Source organism: Cebidichthys violaceus, unplaced genomic scaffold (assembly GCF_023349555.1).
Source record: "Cebidichthys violaceus isolate CVI_PGR_0920_01 unplaced genomic scaffold, fCebVio1.0.p SCAF_112, whole genome shotgun sequence".
Lineage (NCBI taxonomy): Eukaryota > Metazoa > Chordata > Actinopteri > Perciformes > Stichaeidae > Cebidichthys > Cebidichthys violaceus.
In genome coordinates, this window is record NW_027176277.1 from 227493 (window position 1) to 239992 (window position 12500).

At 43.4% G+C, this 12500-nt stretch overlaps 2 protein-coding genes across 5 annotated transcripts in view; both read right to left on the reverse strand.

Annotated features, from left to right (window-relative positions):
* The window catches only part of brpf3b (bromodomain and PHD finger containing, 3b), an 11696-nt gene extending 5625 nt beyond the window's left edge, over positions 1-6071 (reverse strand). For 2 of the 4 annotated variants that reach the window (XM_068705276.1, XM_068705275.1), the window contains exons 1-6: positions 5746-6071; positions 3072-4687; positions 2733-2889; positions 2422-2553; positions 1904-2032; positions 1081-1393 (exon numbers count right to left, since the gene is read on the reverse strand). In XM_068705276.1, coding sequence (XP_068561377.1) covers positions 1081-1393; positions 1904-2032; positions 2422-2553; positions 2733-2889; positions 3072-4663 — 2323 coding nt within the window. In that variant the 5' untranslated portion in view covers positions 4664-4687; positions 5746-6071. Of the gene's footprint in view, positions 1-1080; positions 1394-1903; positions 2033-2421; positions 2554-2726; positions 2890-3071; positions 4688-5745 lie in introns of all 4 variants that reach the window. The other 2 variants (XM_068705274.1, XM_068705273.1) reach the window with 1 other exon arrangement.
* A 733-nt stretch (positions 6072-6804) lies between these two features.
* mapk13 (mitogen-activated protein kinase 13) overlaps positions 6805-12500 on the reverse strand; it is a 9231-nt gene continuing 3535 nt past the window's right edge. Inside the window, exons 5-12 of the mRNA XM_068705277.1 lie at positions 12486-12500; positions 11420-11467; positions 10853-10967; positions 10203-10274; positions 9561-9640; positions 8865-8943; positions 8479-8652; positions 6805-7710 (exon numbers count right to left, since the gene is read on the reverse strand). The exon at positions 12486-12500 is cut by the window's right edge and continues 15 nt beyond it. Of these exons, the coding sequence (XP_068561378.1) occupies positions 7625-7710; positions 8479-8652; positions 8865-8943; positions 9561-9640; positions 10203-10274; positions 10853-10967; positions 11420-11467; positions 12486-12500 (669 nt within the window). The 3' untranslated portion in view covers positions 6805-7624. The remainder of the gene's footprint in view (positions 7711-8478; positions 8653-8864; positions 8944-9560; positions 9641-10202; positions 10275-10852; positions 10968-11419; positions 11468-12485) is intronic.

Genomic DNA, 12500 nt, shown 5'->3' on the forward strand with positions numbered 1-12500 from the left:
GAAATGCTACATCAGAATGTCCTGGTTCTCTCTGAGTGACACCTTCAGGTGGTCTGCTATTAATGTGTACATTTTTCAAAAGCTTTCTGTTATATCAGTTATTTTTTAATCCAGCCCTTATTTTACTTGAAATGAGAAGAACATTTATTCATGTATTTCTATGTATTATTTATAATCCATCCACTTAAATTTGAAAACTGAGAATAATAACTGTTAAAATATAATTGATGTGTACTTTCTTTAGTTGATTTGACAGTTGTTGGCTACACAGAGACATTGTTATTACTACTATTATTGTAATGTTCTGGACCTTTGCCTGAGGAGATTTTCTCAATCTGGACCTTTTGGAATGTTAACTGAATACCCCTGATATATATATATATATATATATATATATATATATATATATATATATATATATATATATATATATATATGTATGTATGTATGTATGTGTGTGATATTTCATCCAGTTCAATTTGAAGATATTATTCAGTTGAACTTTCTATATTTGAAATGACAGTCAGTTGTTGACTATATACAGATGCTACTTCAATATATATTGAACTAAATTATAGCGCAAATTAGACAGAGACTGAGATGGATTAAAATGCAAGCGCATTCGTAAACGGATGTTTTGATATAGTTTTGCTGTTGTTAAATGAAGCCCCCATTTGCTTCAATTTATTTTATTATTCTCTATTCATTGTGGAGGCAAGAAAAATTGTTTTCTTTACAAATTCACAGTAACAGGGCGAGTAATTGATAAACAAATGGTAATTCCTTTCAAACTAAAAGAGTTGAAATATTAATAATTTCTAGTTAGGTACTCCCACTCCCACTATAATTCATGTTCATAATAAAAAATAGCACATCTATTTCCGTCCCATTTCATTACCTTTGAGTTGCAGAAGTTTCTTAAATCGTACTGTACATAATTTACTATGTATCTAAACAAGTATCAAATCATATGAGAGGGTTACACACAGCGCCCTATCTAAAGTAAAACAGGTGTGTGTGTGTGTGTGTGTGTGTGTGTGTGTGTTCACATTTCCTGTCGAGTACCGCAGGGTGACTTACCGTCCTCCCAGGTGCAGCTGTAGAAGTCTCGTTTCTGCGGCGACTCGGAGAGATGCATGCCGGTGTTCAGATCCAGGCCGGTGTTGGTGGCTTGGCGCTGTGCGTGGCGCAGCACGGCTCCCCCCAAGTCTCTGAGACGCAGCGCTACCCGGTGGAAGACCGTGTCCTTGCTGTTGTAGAGGAGGCAGTTGGACACCATCAGGTTGAAGTCGGTCTCCAGGTCAGCCACCGAGCGGTAGGCATGACTCTCCAGCTTAGCGCGCATCGTGGAGAAGTCCATGGGCTGGCTGATGAACTCCAGGTAGTCTGGGACCTGAGGACAAGAAAACAGAACTTAGACGTTCATGAGGAGAAGGGACACACATAGGCAAATAAATCTGTCATGTGCACCTCTCACAGCAGGCGGGACCTAAAGACTATGCTGTTGGGGAAACACATTTCCAATCTGCAGCTTAAATCAGTTCACTTATAATTTTGAGGTCAACGATGAAGCCCCGTTTTCTTCATAATTGCAACGATGTTTGGTTCTGAATTTTGCTACACCCCTGACTGGCTTCTTCTCCGCAGAAACAACGGCCGAGGCTCATGGGTATTTTTGTATTTAAGAGTCGTCGGACAAAACCAGATTTCTCGGAAAATATAGTGAAATAAATAATAACTGGTGATAACAACATCTACCTATAGGGTCTTTACATTTACTGGGAGATTCCCAAGTTTGACTCAAGTAACACTGAGCGCATCATTTAAATAAAACCCACTTCCGGCGCCAACAGGCCATCCAGCTTAACTCTGTGCATACATCCGGTCTCAGTGAGTGTCTCACCTCCTTGATGTCGACTGGCTCTGCAAAGATCTGGGCTGTGTCCCTCTCCTGTAGCTGGTCCAGAGTGAAGCGGAGCAGCACCAACATTGGGGTCAACTGCATCTCCAGAGCTTCCTGGTGAACTTTGACCTGCGGTTGTCAGAGGATAATGCATGTGATGTCACCAAAAAGTAGAAGTTGCAGCCAAAAAAAATTTCAAAAAGGAGAGGGTTTTTTGCAGACTTCCAAGAGGAAAGAGAACAAGTGTGACCATTCAAACATCTCAGATCTTCAGACTACATCGGTGAACGCCTTACAAGTTGAAAGATCCAGAATTTACGTACTTTGGATCCTCAAAAGTTCAGATTTGAAACACTGCATTCTGTAGAACTGCAGATTAATCGACAATGAAAATAATCACAGTATTCCGCACCCTTCATAATATCAAAAAGGGTAAAGGATGACGTTAAAAGCATGAAAATCAAATACAGTAGGTCGCCACCTGTTGGAGCACGTGGGATTCCTCCTGTGTACATTACCTGTTCTCGTTTGAGTTTCTCTCTCTTGCGGATGAGCTCCACCAACAGCCTGGCTTTCTCAAGATCATGCCGCAGCTTCTGCCAATATCTCAGCGCTTCTCTTGCAGCAGAAACCTTCTCATCCACCTCAGGCTACAGAAGAACAACACATTTTGTTTGAGAGGTTTTGTATCAACACCTTATCGGACGTATCTTAAAAAAAGGCAATAGATTCATTTTAGCTATTGTTTGGGAGGGCAATGGCTAAATAACGTCACAAAAAAATGTTATCATCAGAGAGCCAAGACTGTAGAAGGGGTTCCTACCCTGACCTGTTCAGCAATCCTTTGGGTTTGGATGCTAGAGATCAGACGGCGGACCAGCGGCACACCGCTCCTTGACCGACGCTTCAGTAACCAGTAATTATGCAGCCGATGCATGAACGGTTTTTTCCTCTGAAAGAGGATTCCTTTACAGATGATATTCAGCCTGTACCACGGAGATAGATGCAGGTTGGTCTTAGTGTCAGCATAACTAACATTGGTCCAGACATTTCCACGAGAAAACTGTAAAACTTGTAACTGTACACTTATTTAAATTGGTCAAAAAACGTTCGGTTCAACAACAGATGCACAGCATTTTATTATATTCAAAATAAAAGAAAATCCAACCTGCTTGTGGGTATCTGAGCCACTATTACTTGTGGTGAAGCAGCTTGTTGTTCCGTTGACTCTGAGCCCCTCTTCCCTTTCTTTTTACCCAGCTTGGCACCATCTTCGGACTTCCTGCCTTTCTTCGGTGTTACAGGGCCCTCTGTGTAGGCGCTCCGTCCTCTGGTAGCCCTCCCTCTGCTGCCCACCACTCTCCCTTCACTCTCCGCATCTGAGACGGCCTCTTGTCCTGGTGGTGAATGGGCCTCGCAGAACGCCGTCTTTTTCACAGAGAATGTAGTCCCATTAACGTTGGTCTCTCGCACAGGATCGATCTTCATGAACAGGCCAGCGCGCTGCGCACACGTGACGTGAAACGCAGTGTAACAGTTGGCCTTGTGGCACTGAATCGATGCACCGCGGCCCTTCTGCTTGCACAGGTAGCAAGTCAGTTTCCAGCGTGCCGGGGGAATGTTACTGACCCCTTCCACTGGTTCCAGAAACACTGTATTGGCAAAGCAGACCTCGGGGATCCAGATGGCACATACTACATGTGCCCAGCGGCCGTCGCTCGTTTGTTTGAAAGCGCCTCCGCGGTTCGGACATAGAACACAGTCAACGGGTTTCTGAGGGGACTGAAGGCAGCAGCGGCACAACCATTGGCCCTCAGGGATGTACGGCACGCCGTAACACTCCTGGTGGACGGCCAGGTTGCAGGAGTCACAGAAAAGGATGACATTGCTGTTGAGGCACTCGTCGTCCAGGCACACGCAGCAGAAGGCATCGTCGTCAATAGCACTCTGACAGGGCGCCCGGCTGCGGGCTTCCCGGTACGCCTCCTCCTCCAGCCGGTCTACCAGCAGCTCAAAGTTGTCTGGCGTGACAGCCGAGTAACCCTCCGACGCCCGGCCAGCGTTGACCATCTCCAGCCAGGCGGTGTCCTCATCGTCCATGTCATATTCCGCCTCAGCTTCCTGCTCCTCAGCTAACCGCTCGATGTAACGGTAATATGCCGCGGGCAGAGGAGGCGCTTCGACTGGCGTGAAGCTCTCCAACACGTGAAACTTAGGTTCAGGGAGGGTCATGTGCTGATGGTGCGATTCGTTAAACTTTTCAGGGGATGGGGGATGAGAGTTGGAGCAGTGGTTCTTGGAAGGTGGTGGCGACTTGACAGGAGGGCATTTGGAGTCTTTCCTGCGGCCCCGGGGCGTGATGGGTTTGCGGGCTGTTTGGGCACTGCTGGTGGGAGGCGATGACTGCTCACTGTTCTCCTTGTTGCTGTTACACTCAATAATGTCCTGAGCCATCATCTCATCTTCAGTGATGACCTCCAAGGGCTCCAGAATAGAAATGCGATGAAGCCTACCGTCCAGTTCCACCTCTACCACCTTCTGGGCCTGGGAGTAGGACAGGGTTTCTCTGGTCGGAGATGCTTTGAGACTGTAAGGGGATGGGGATCGCTGCCGGGCCCCCCCACGCCCGCCGACTGACCCACGCCTGCCGACTGTCCCACGCCCGCCGACTGTCCCACGCCCGCCGACTGTCCCATTGGACTTCCTGACGTCAGTTCCATCTCCTGCGGCCACTTGGCCTTTTCGACGTGGCTTCCTCATAGGCCACCAGTCACACTTTACCTCCTGTTGGTATAATAGGAAATAAAATATGAGAAAATGGTGTTGTAGACTGTAAATAATAATAAATGTACAAAACGTAGTTTGTTTGAGAATAACCATTTGGTGGCGCTACAGTGAAATGTTATGCCATAATTCCACTCTAGCCATAGCATTTAGTTGTTATTGTTGGCTTCTGTGTATTAATCTCCTATTCTTTTCTCGCTGGATTTATTGGACAGCCTCACTTCTTCTTGCGATCATTATAGATTTACAGGACTAAGCTAAATCTAATGCTTTTGCTGCAACAACGCAATGAAGCTAAGGTCTGAACAGGCTTAAAGTGCTCAGTCAAAGCATCCCTACCCGCGCGTTGCATTTAAATGCAGCGTTATTTGGCAGGACTACGGTAACTACCACCTGCAGTGTTAACATTCCTTCACACACCTCAACTCGCAAACTGTAATTTACTCAGTGTAATTAGGGTAAATGCGGACACCAAAGTATTGACAGCTAACAAACGAGGGTCACTCTTCACTGTCAATAGACACACGGCCAGAAAAGAATAATGATTCTCGACTTTATCTCACTGTTGGAAACTACTATCAGTGCTAGCTTCAACCATAGCCGAATAACGACACAAAGGGCACATCCAATCAGCATTCAGGAAGGCTTGACTGATCCACCCGGGAACCAATCAGCTGTAAGGATACTAGATCAGAGTCCTTATTTCGGGAGTAAAATGTCAGCCATATTTACAGTTTTAAACACAACTAAAATCTCTTCTTCGGATTCAATTTGGACTACAGCTCTGTAAATGAATGCTTTAGCGGTGCTTTATCTCTTAATCTTGTCAAACGGTATTCTGACATAGAGAGTACAGAGAGAGGTAGCATTAGTCAACGTTACAGATATCACGAGCTAACCTGCTAACTTTAAAAAGATAGGCAGAACAAACTTCAGCTGCCTTGTTGTATTTTAACGTTGACAGGGAGCAGAACATGTTGCTGTCTTAAAAAGAAATGAAGAGTTCCGAGCCACTCTATAATAAAGAAATAGTACGTAGCAAACTTAAGGCATCTTACCTATTGTGGCAACTGACTGACACAGGTAGCTCGACAGCCGGCGGTCCGAAGCCGCTTCTACAGTAATGGTTGCCTAGCCAGCCGCCTCACTTGCTGTACTCTCGAGGCTAACTGCTACCAGCAAGCTACAGTTTTCTGGCACAGCCGGTATATTTCGCTATTTTATACCGCTTCCGTTACTTCACAACAAGGCGGTTGGAGGGCAAGCAGTCACACCCAAAGGTTTACTCAGAACACGGGTGATGTATTTGCATTAATAATATGAGAAACATCTCATTATCGACTAAATGTTGTGAGAAGGAGAAATACTAGCATCCTTCGGCTAGCTGTTTGGAGTCCTGAGTATGTGCTAAATCGATACTAGCCCGAGTAAAAACATAGAACTTCCGGATACATGTTTCAAAATAAACTCCTTATTGGGACACACTGCGTTTCAATGTGTCACAATTAATACGACTCGGAATTAAATCGTATGTTTCCCCCTCTATCACCATTTGTCTATGTTTGATCCATTCCATCCAACTATAGGGCATATACGTTTCAGTGTTCGTTTTTTTCACCTGTCTGGTTTGTTTTGAAATGAATAAATCATTCATAGACTTACAATTCGTTTACTTTATTCTGGGGCATTCTTAAAGAACTCACTTAAAATAATGGAATGCTTTTTTTTTTTAAAGCTCGGCTTTCAGCTTTGATTAATCATATAGCGGTGCAAAATGAGTTGTCATTCCACTCATATTTATATCATAAATATTATTTTATTTTGACGACGAATTTGCTCACTTCCGCTTTTATGGTAGCCTGTGCGCTAACGTTACCTTGACAGCAGCAGTTTGATACGTTTAGCCCGCCCCACTGACGTCACCACGTTATGATTTTCGCGCGCAAGCGACTCAACAGGGGCCAATGACAACAGCCTGTATGGATCTTTTAGTACAGCTTTATGCATTCTAAATGTGTCATTTTCAATCAAAATCAGCAAACTATAACTCTGGACTACATGTGGAGTGGAAACGTCACACCTGTTCTGCACTAAACATGTGTGCACACACATGCATGCTCATGAAAATGGTTTATTCTTTCAATTTACACACATGCACACCCTCACCTACTCAGAGTGGTATTTTATGGTATAACATGTTTGAAATTAGTGTCATGGTGGGTAGCAAGTGACACAATAAATGAAACAGAATAAACTTACCACAGCCTCTGATGTACCAGCCCGGCCAAGTACATATTCAAAGGCTGCTACATTCTGGAGACTTGGGCGTAAACTGTGGTGCAAAAGTAAAGTTATGACATGCACAGGATATCAGACGTTGAAGTATGGAACCACAAAGTCACACAAGCAGAGACATGAATACATCGATCTGTCGGGGTCTTCGTCGGTCAGGGCAAACCCTAAACCGTTCCCCTTGACGATACATTTTAATTTGATAACATATAAAGATGACGTTTTCACCTCAAGACTGCATTGGTTTTCATGACAAGAGATTCTATTTGACTACGAGTTAGTCTTTGTTGAGCCGCAACATTTCATATTTGCTATAAAAACATAACTTTGTACACTTCTGTCTTATCATTTAATTGAAAAACCACATTACAGTAAATTCTACAGTAAACTCTGTGACATTTAGTCACAATGCATTTGCAAGACAATATATTGATAGGGAATGTGTAACATGAAGAGAAATCCACACTTAGGGAATAATTGCACAACAAAAAAATAAAAATAAAGGTGTGTCAGTTTTGATATAATCATTCTTCACTATCCATGATGAAAGAAACAGAGTGAATCCACGGTTGGAATATACAAGGGCACCATTGGCAATATGCTGGGGTAGGTTGGGGCATCAGTAGTTTCAAGACATTCACCAGGTCACGGAGACATAGTCAGGGTGTTTTTCCTCTTAGAGTCCCGCCGTGGGAACGGCACAAAGCTTCTCACCTCTCTAAAGCATAACCCTGTGGGCAAAAAGGGAGGAAGAAAAAAAAACAAAACATGTGTTTTCTGCTTGTGCTGCATGTTTCCACAACTCCAATAATAATTCAAAGAGAAATCCATTAAAAAGGTGTTAATGAATTATCATCTACCACAGTAACAGCAGCCCTGCAGCAGGATGTGTGTGTAGTTATAAATCATTTAATATGGCCAGCATGGTAAACGCTTGAAAACACTGGTTCACGTTAACCATTCTAACCAGGTCCAATGTTCACTGTGTCCACTATGAGACAACCGTACTACTGCTGTTTCTATCTTTCTCATAGAACAACACAGGACTTGTTTTTAGAAGGTCAAAAAAAGTTGTAGAATGAGACTATAACTGATACCGATGAGATCTGTAAATGACAGGTACACACACACACACACACACACACACACACACACACACACACACACACACACACACACACACACACACACACACACACACACACACACACACAGGAAGTGTGTGTGGGTGACCGTGGCTAAGTGGAGAGCAGGGCCGCCTTTCAATCAGAGGGTCGGCGGCGGTTCGATCCCCGGCTCCTGCTCTGCTAGTCTCATGTCAATGTGTCCTTGAGCAAGACACTTAACCCCAAAATGTCTCCCGTAGCTGCGTCTACGGTGTGTAGATCAATACTGAAATGTAAGTCGCTTTGGATAAAAGCGTCTGCTAAATGACTGTAATGTAATGTAATGAAGTGTATATAGATTATATTATGGCTCAGTGTTTGTTTTTCGCTTACGCTTCCACTCATCCAGGGTCAGCGTTGCGTTGTCGTGGCTGTCATCGTACGGCGCAGGCTCGGGCAAGTCCTCCGTGTCCCTTAGGCTGTCGAAATACGGGTGCTCCAGAGCGAGCTCGGCCGTGGGTCTCTCGTCTCCGTCCAGAACCAGCATCTTCTCCAGCAGGTCGATACCTGCGGAAAACAGTCAGCCGGAACAAAATAAAAGCGACAATTTGATCGAAAAAAATATCAAATTGTACACGTCAATGTTTAAAAACTATTTGACTGACATTAGCCATCAGCACTGTGGACACTAGTAAAAGACTGCACTTGTACTAAATGTGTCTGAAGTGTAAATGTGTGGACCGGCCCGAGCTCAAGAAGAAGGCTGTTGCTTAACTCACCCTTAGCGCTGGCTCTGGGGAACAACGTGGAGAAGTCTTTCCTGGGATAGCGAGGAAGGGTCTTCATGTAATTTTTGGCCTGTGTTTAACGATACGAGAGAAATGACATTTAGCATCAAACACTTTGACCAGATATAATGCAAATCAAAGCATCTGCTCATACAATATGTATTTGATTTGAGCTAATAGACAAAATATTGCATAGTTCAGTCCTCGTTTCTGTTTTTTTTTATATATATATAAAACAAAAACATTACTGAATCGGTAAAGAACTTTGCTAAATTTAATATTTCTATGATTTATTTCCATGTCTTTAAATCATTTGATTTTCCTTGCTACATGCTTTTGTTGCGGCCCTGTGGAGTTTCCTCTGGTGCCACCCTCAGGACAAAGCATACATTTTTACTCCCACTACTGGTAATGAAAGGAAGGACGGATATTATGAATATTGTAACCTCTGAGTGTCTGCTAGCGGGGACTTGTTAATATGATTTTCATGAGTCTCAGTGAAGGATTTAGTGTACAGTGATCCAAATGATTTTGGGGGAGATGAGGCAGTTCCACCAATCAATTCATACTTCAGTCAGCTTTAGAAGGTCATGAATACTAGTAACACATCAGCTCCACCCCAGTTAGACTGTAGTTTAATGACATACATATATATTTATGACATACACATATTATAACTTGTCCTACCTCCTGGCTGTCCAGCTTCTGTGTGAACTCTGCTCCAGGTACTCCGGTCACTTTCATGATCTGAGTCAGCTGGTCCATGTCTGGTAAAGGCAACGATCAAGGATCCTTGTTTTACTTGGGACGCTGCGGAGGTTCAATAAGCTAAGTTCCACTTAGAAGCAGTGGCAAGTAGAGCTTCCATGCAGGTCCATAAAACGGAATAATAAAGGGAACTGAAAGCCACGAGTGACAGCTTTATTTGCTCGTCGATGCTATAAATCATTAAAAGTGCCCGAAGTGCAAAAAAAAAAGGACATAAAAAGTCAATCTAAAACATGCGGGGAAAGTATGTAATATAGTGCAGCAGTAGCTGCATTGGATGCTGCCTGAGGAAGCGTGTATTTTTCGCTGCATGTCATATATATATATATATATATATATATATATATATATATATATATATACTGTGATTACCTTTTGTGTTCCACTCGGCACCTGATTTATAGTGCCCATCATGGAACTGGCTGGAATGGCATTTATTATCACGTTGATTTAATGAAGAGATATTGAACCTTGATGCGGCGTCATTTAGGAACCATTTTAGCACATTTACATTTTCCGAGCAACTGAAACGTTACACAGTTTTACACGTTGGAAGGATACAATCTCTCCCTTTGAAAAGGGTTTTTCCGTTGATCATTTCTGCCATGATACAGCCCACAGACCAGATGTCCACTAGAATCCAAAAAAAAGAAAGAAAAAAGAAAAACAAACATGAGTGAGAAGCCAAGCATTAAAACATGTCACAAAGAGTGTTTTAACTTAAGCTCAGTGCAAATGAGGAAGTTCTTTGTCACGATGGAGCAGAATCTACTGTTCTGTTTGCGTTGGAGAATACTGGGCTAGAGTTGCTTCCTGTGCTACAACCTCTTCTGTAGCTGCTTGTTGGACCTCCTAAAGAAGCATGAATCCTGGGAAAGTCAGCTTGATTGCAGTGACAGCTCTGTCACTGAGTCTCAGCACCATCAGGCTGCTGTCAGACCCAGATTAAGGAAAAATAAATAAATAAATAAATGAAAACCAATGAAACTTCAAATGCATTTCACGCACCAACGGCAGGATTATAAAAAAAAAAACTGCTGACCCATAAAGTACCATACAAGCCCCCCCCCCCCCCCCCCCCCCCCCCCCAAAGGAGGCAATCCCTGTGACTGGAGATGTTTGAACAGCTACAGCGCCGACAGGCCAACTCGGCACTCGAGATAACAGCAAGGACAGAGGGAAGAAAATGTAACAGCAGGCGATTGTCTTGCCAGTCTGGGTGTAGTGCATCCAGTTCAGAATGACCTCAGGCGCCCGGTACCAACGGGTCACCACGTAGCCCGTCATCTCAGCGTCAGTACTGCGGGCCAGCCCGAAGTCCAGGATCTGCAGCCGTCGGCGGCAAAGAAAAGGAATCACAGTCTGGAACACGAACCCCGAACGATGACAGACATCTGTAGAGCTAACTTGCTGTTCGAGAAGGTTTTTCATATTTACATGCACGTTCAAAAAGGCGCGTTTGGCATTTGCGAGATTCTTGTCTCATGTGCTGTTGTCAGGGTGTTGTGAGAGCTTGAGCAAATATGATAAAAAAATAAAAAAAAAACAATATGAACATATAGACTGATATTGGCCATATTGGTTGTTTAAGATATTTTCATACATCAATATCAATATTTTAAAACATGTTTCTTGGATAGGATAGGAATCATCCGTCTATTTTTTTTCTAATTTGATGGCATATCCACAATTTGATCACTTCTTTGTAACTGCTGAATCCTATTATTCATCATTGCAGGTCAGTCATGCTCTCCAGTGTAATGCTTGGAAGTACAAACCTTCAGTTCACAGTCTTGGTTTACGGCCAAGTTTCCAGGCTTAAGATCCTGTAAGAAGAAAAAAAAAGAAAAAGAGAATGAGCTGAGTGGTGGTTACTTATTGCACATAGCAGCAAATGAACTAGCTTCTACTGCGTAGTATCAAAAGTGGGACGGGGGAGGAGCCTCAGTGCTTGTAGTTCCTGCAGTTTGAAATGGCTCAATGCCTGAATACTCTCGGATTTTTAAAAACGGTGAGACTCAACCGTAAGCTGATCGTAACACTCGCTGCAGCGCTTCTGCAGAGTCACTCACAAGACACTGTGACATAATGTGTGATAAAAGTGTGGCACGGTTAGTGAGTGTCGATAACACCTTGACTGTGCAGGAATTAGCAAGAGCACCAGCGGGCTAACACCGACTGCATCATGCGTTTTGCTGATTTCGCAGCTCATCCGAAACACACTAATGCCTTTGGTAATAATAAGCACAATCAATAAATATGTCACGATCAAAACAATTCTTCATAACGGAGAGAACGTTAGCGTGTGTTTCTACTTGTAAATCTGCTACTTCCCCTGCAAGGAAAACAAACAAAATGAGCACTTTGTCTTCGGACGACAACCGAGAATTTAAAAGACCGTTTTAGCGTTTGGACGTACGAGTAATAAGAAGCCATTTATATCTGCCGCACGTGCAAGCGCTGCTGTATTGATCTAACCTTACTCTCCCCCCAGACAACACACACACACACACACACACACACACACACACACACCCACTTGGCACTAGTGAAGTCGGGTGTGGCCGAACATCTCTAGACTTGCAGTCAAACATTACGAGAGAGTCGACTCATCCTACCTGTTGGGGCAGGGCTCGATCTGCCTCGATAGCAACAGACGAAATAAATCAACGTTCCCATGGATATCTTTAGTACAGGAAGCGGTGCATGCGTGTGCCATCTGAGCCAGAACAAAGTACTTAATAATAGCCTTTATCATAGACCATGACCTTTTCTCAGGATTTGGTTGGTTTTTTTTTAATACCTAATCTGAAATATCTACATTGACGTGTGACTTGTGCTTACCCTGTGGATGATCCC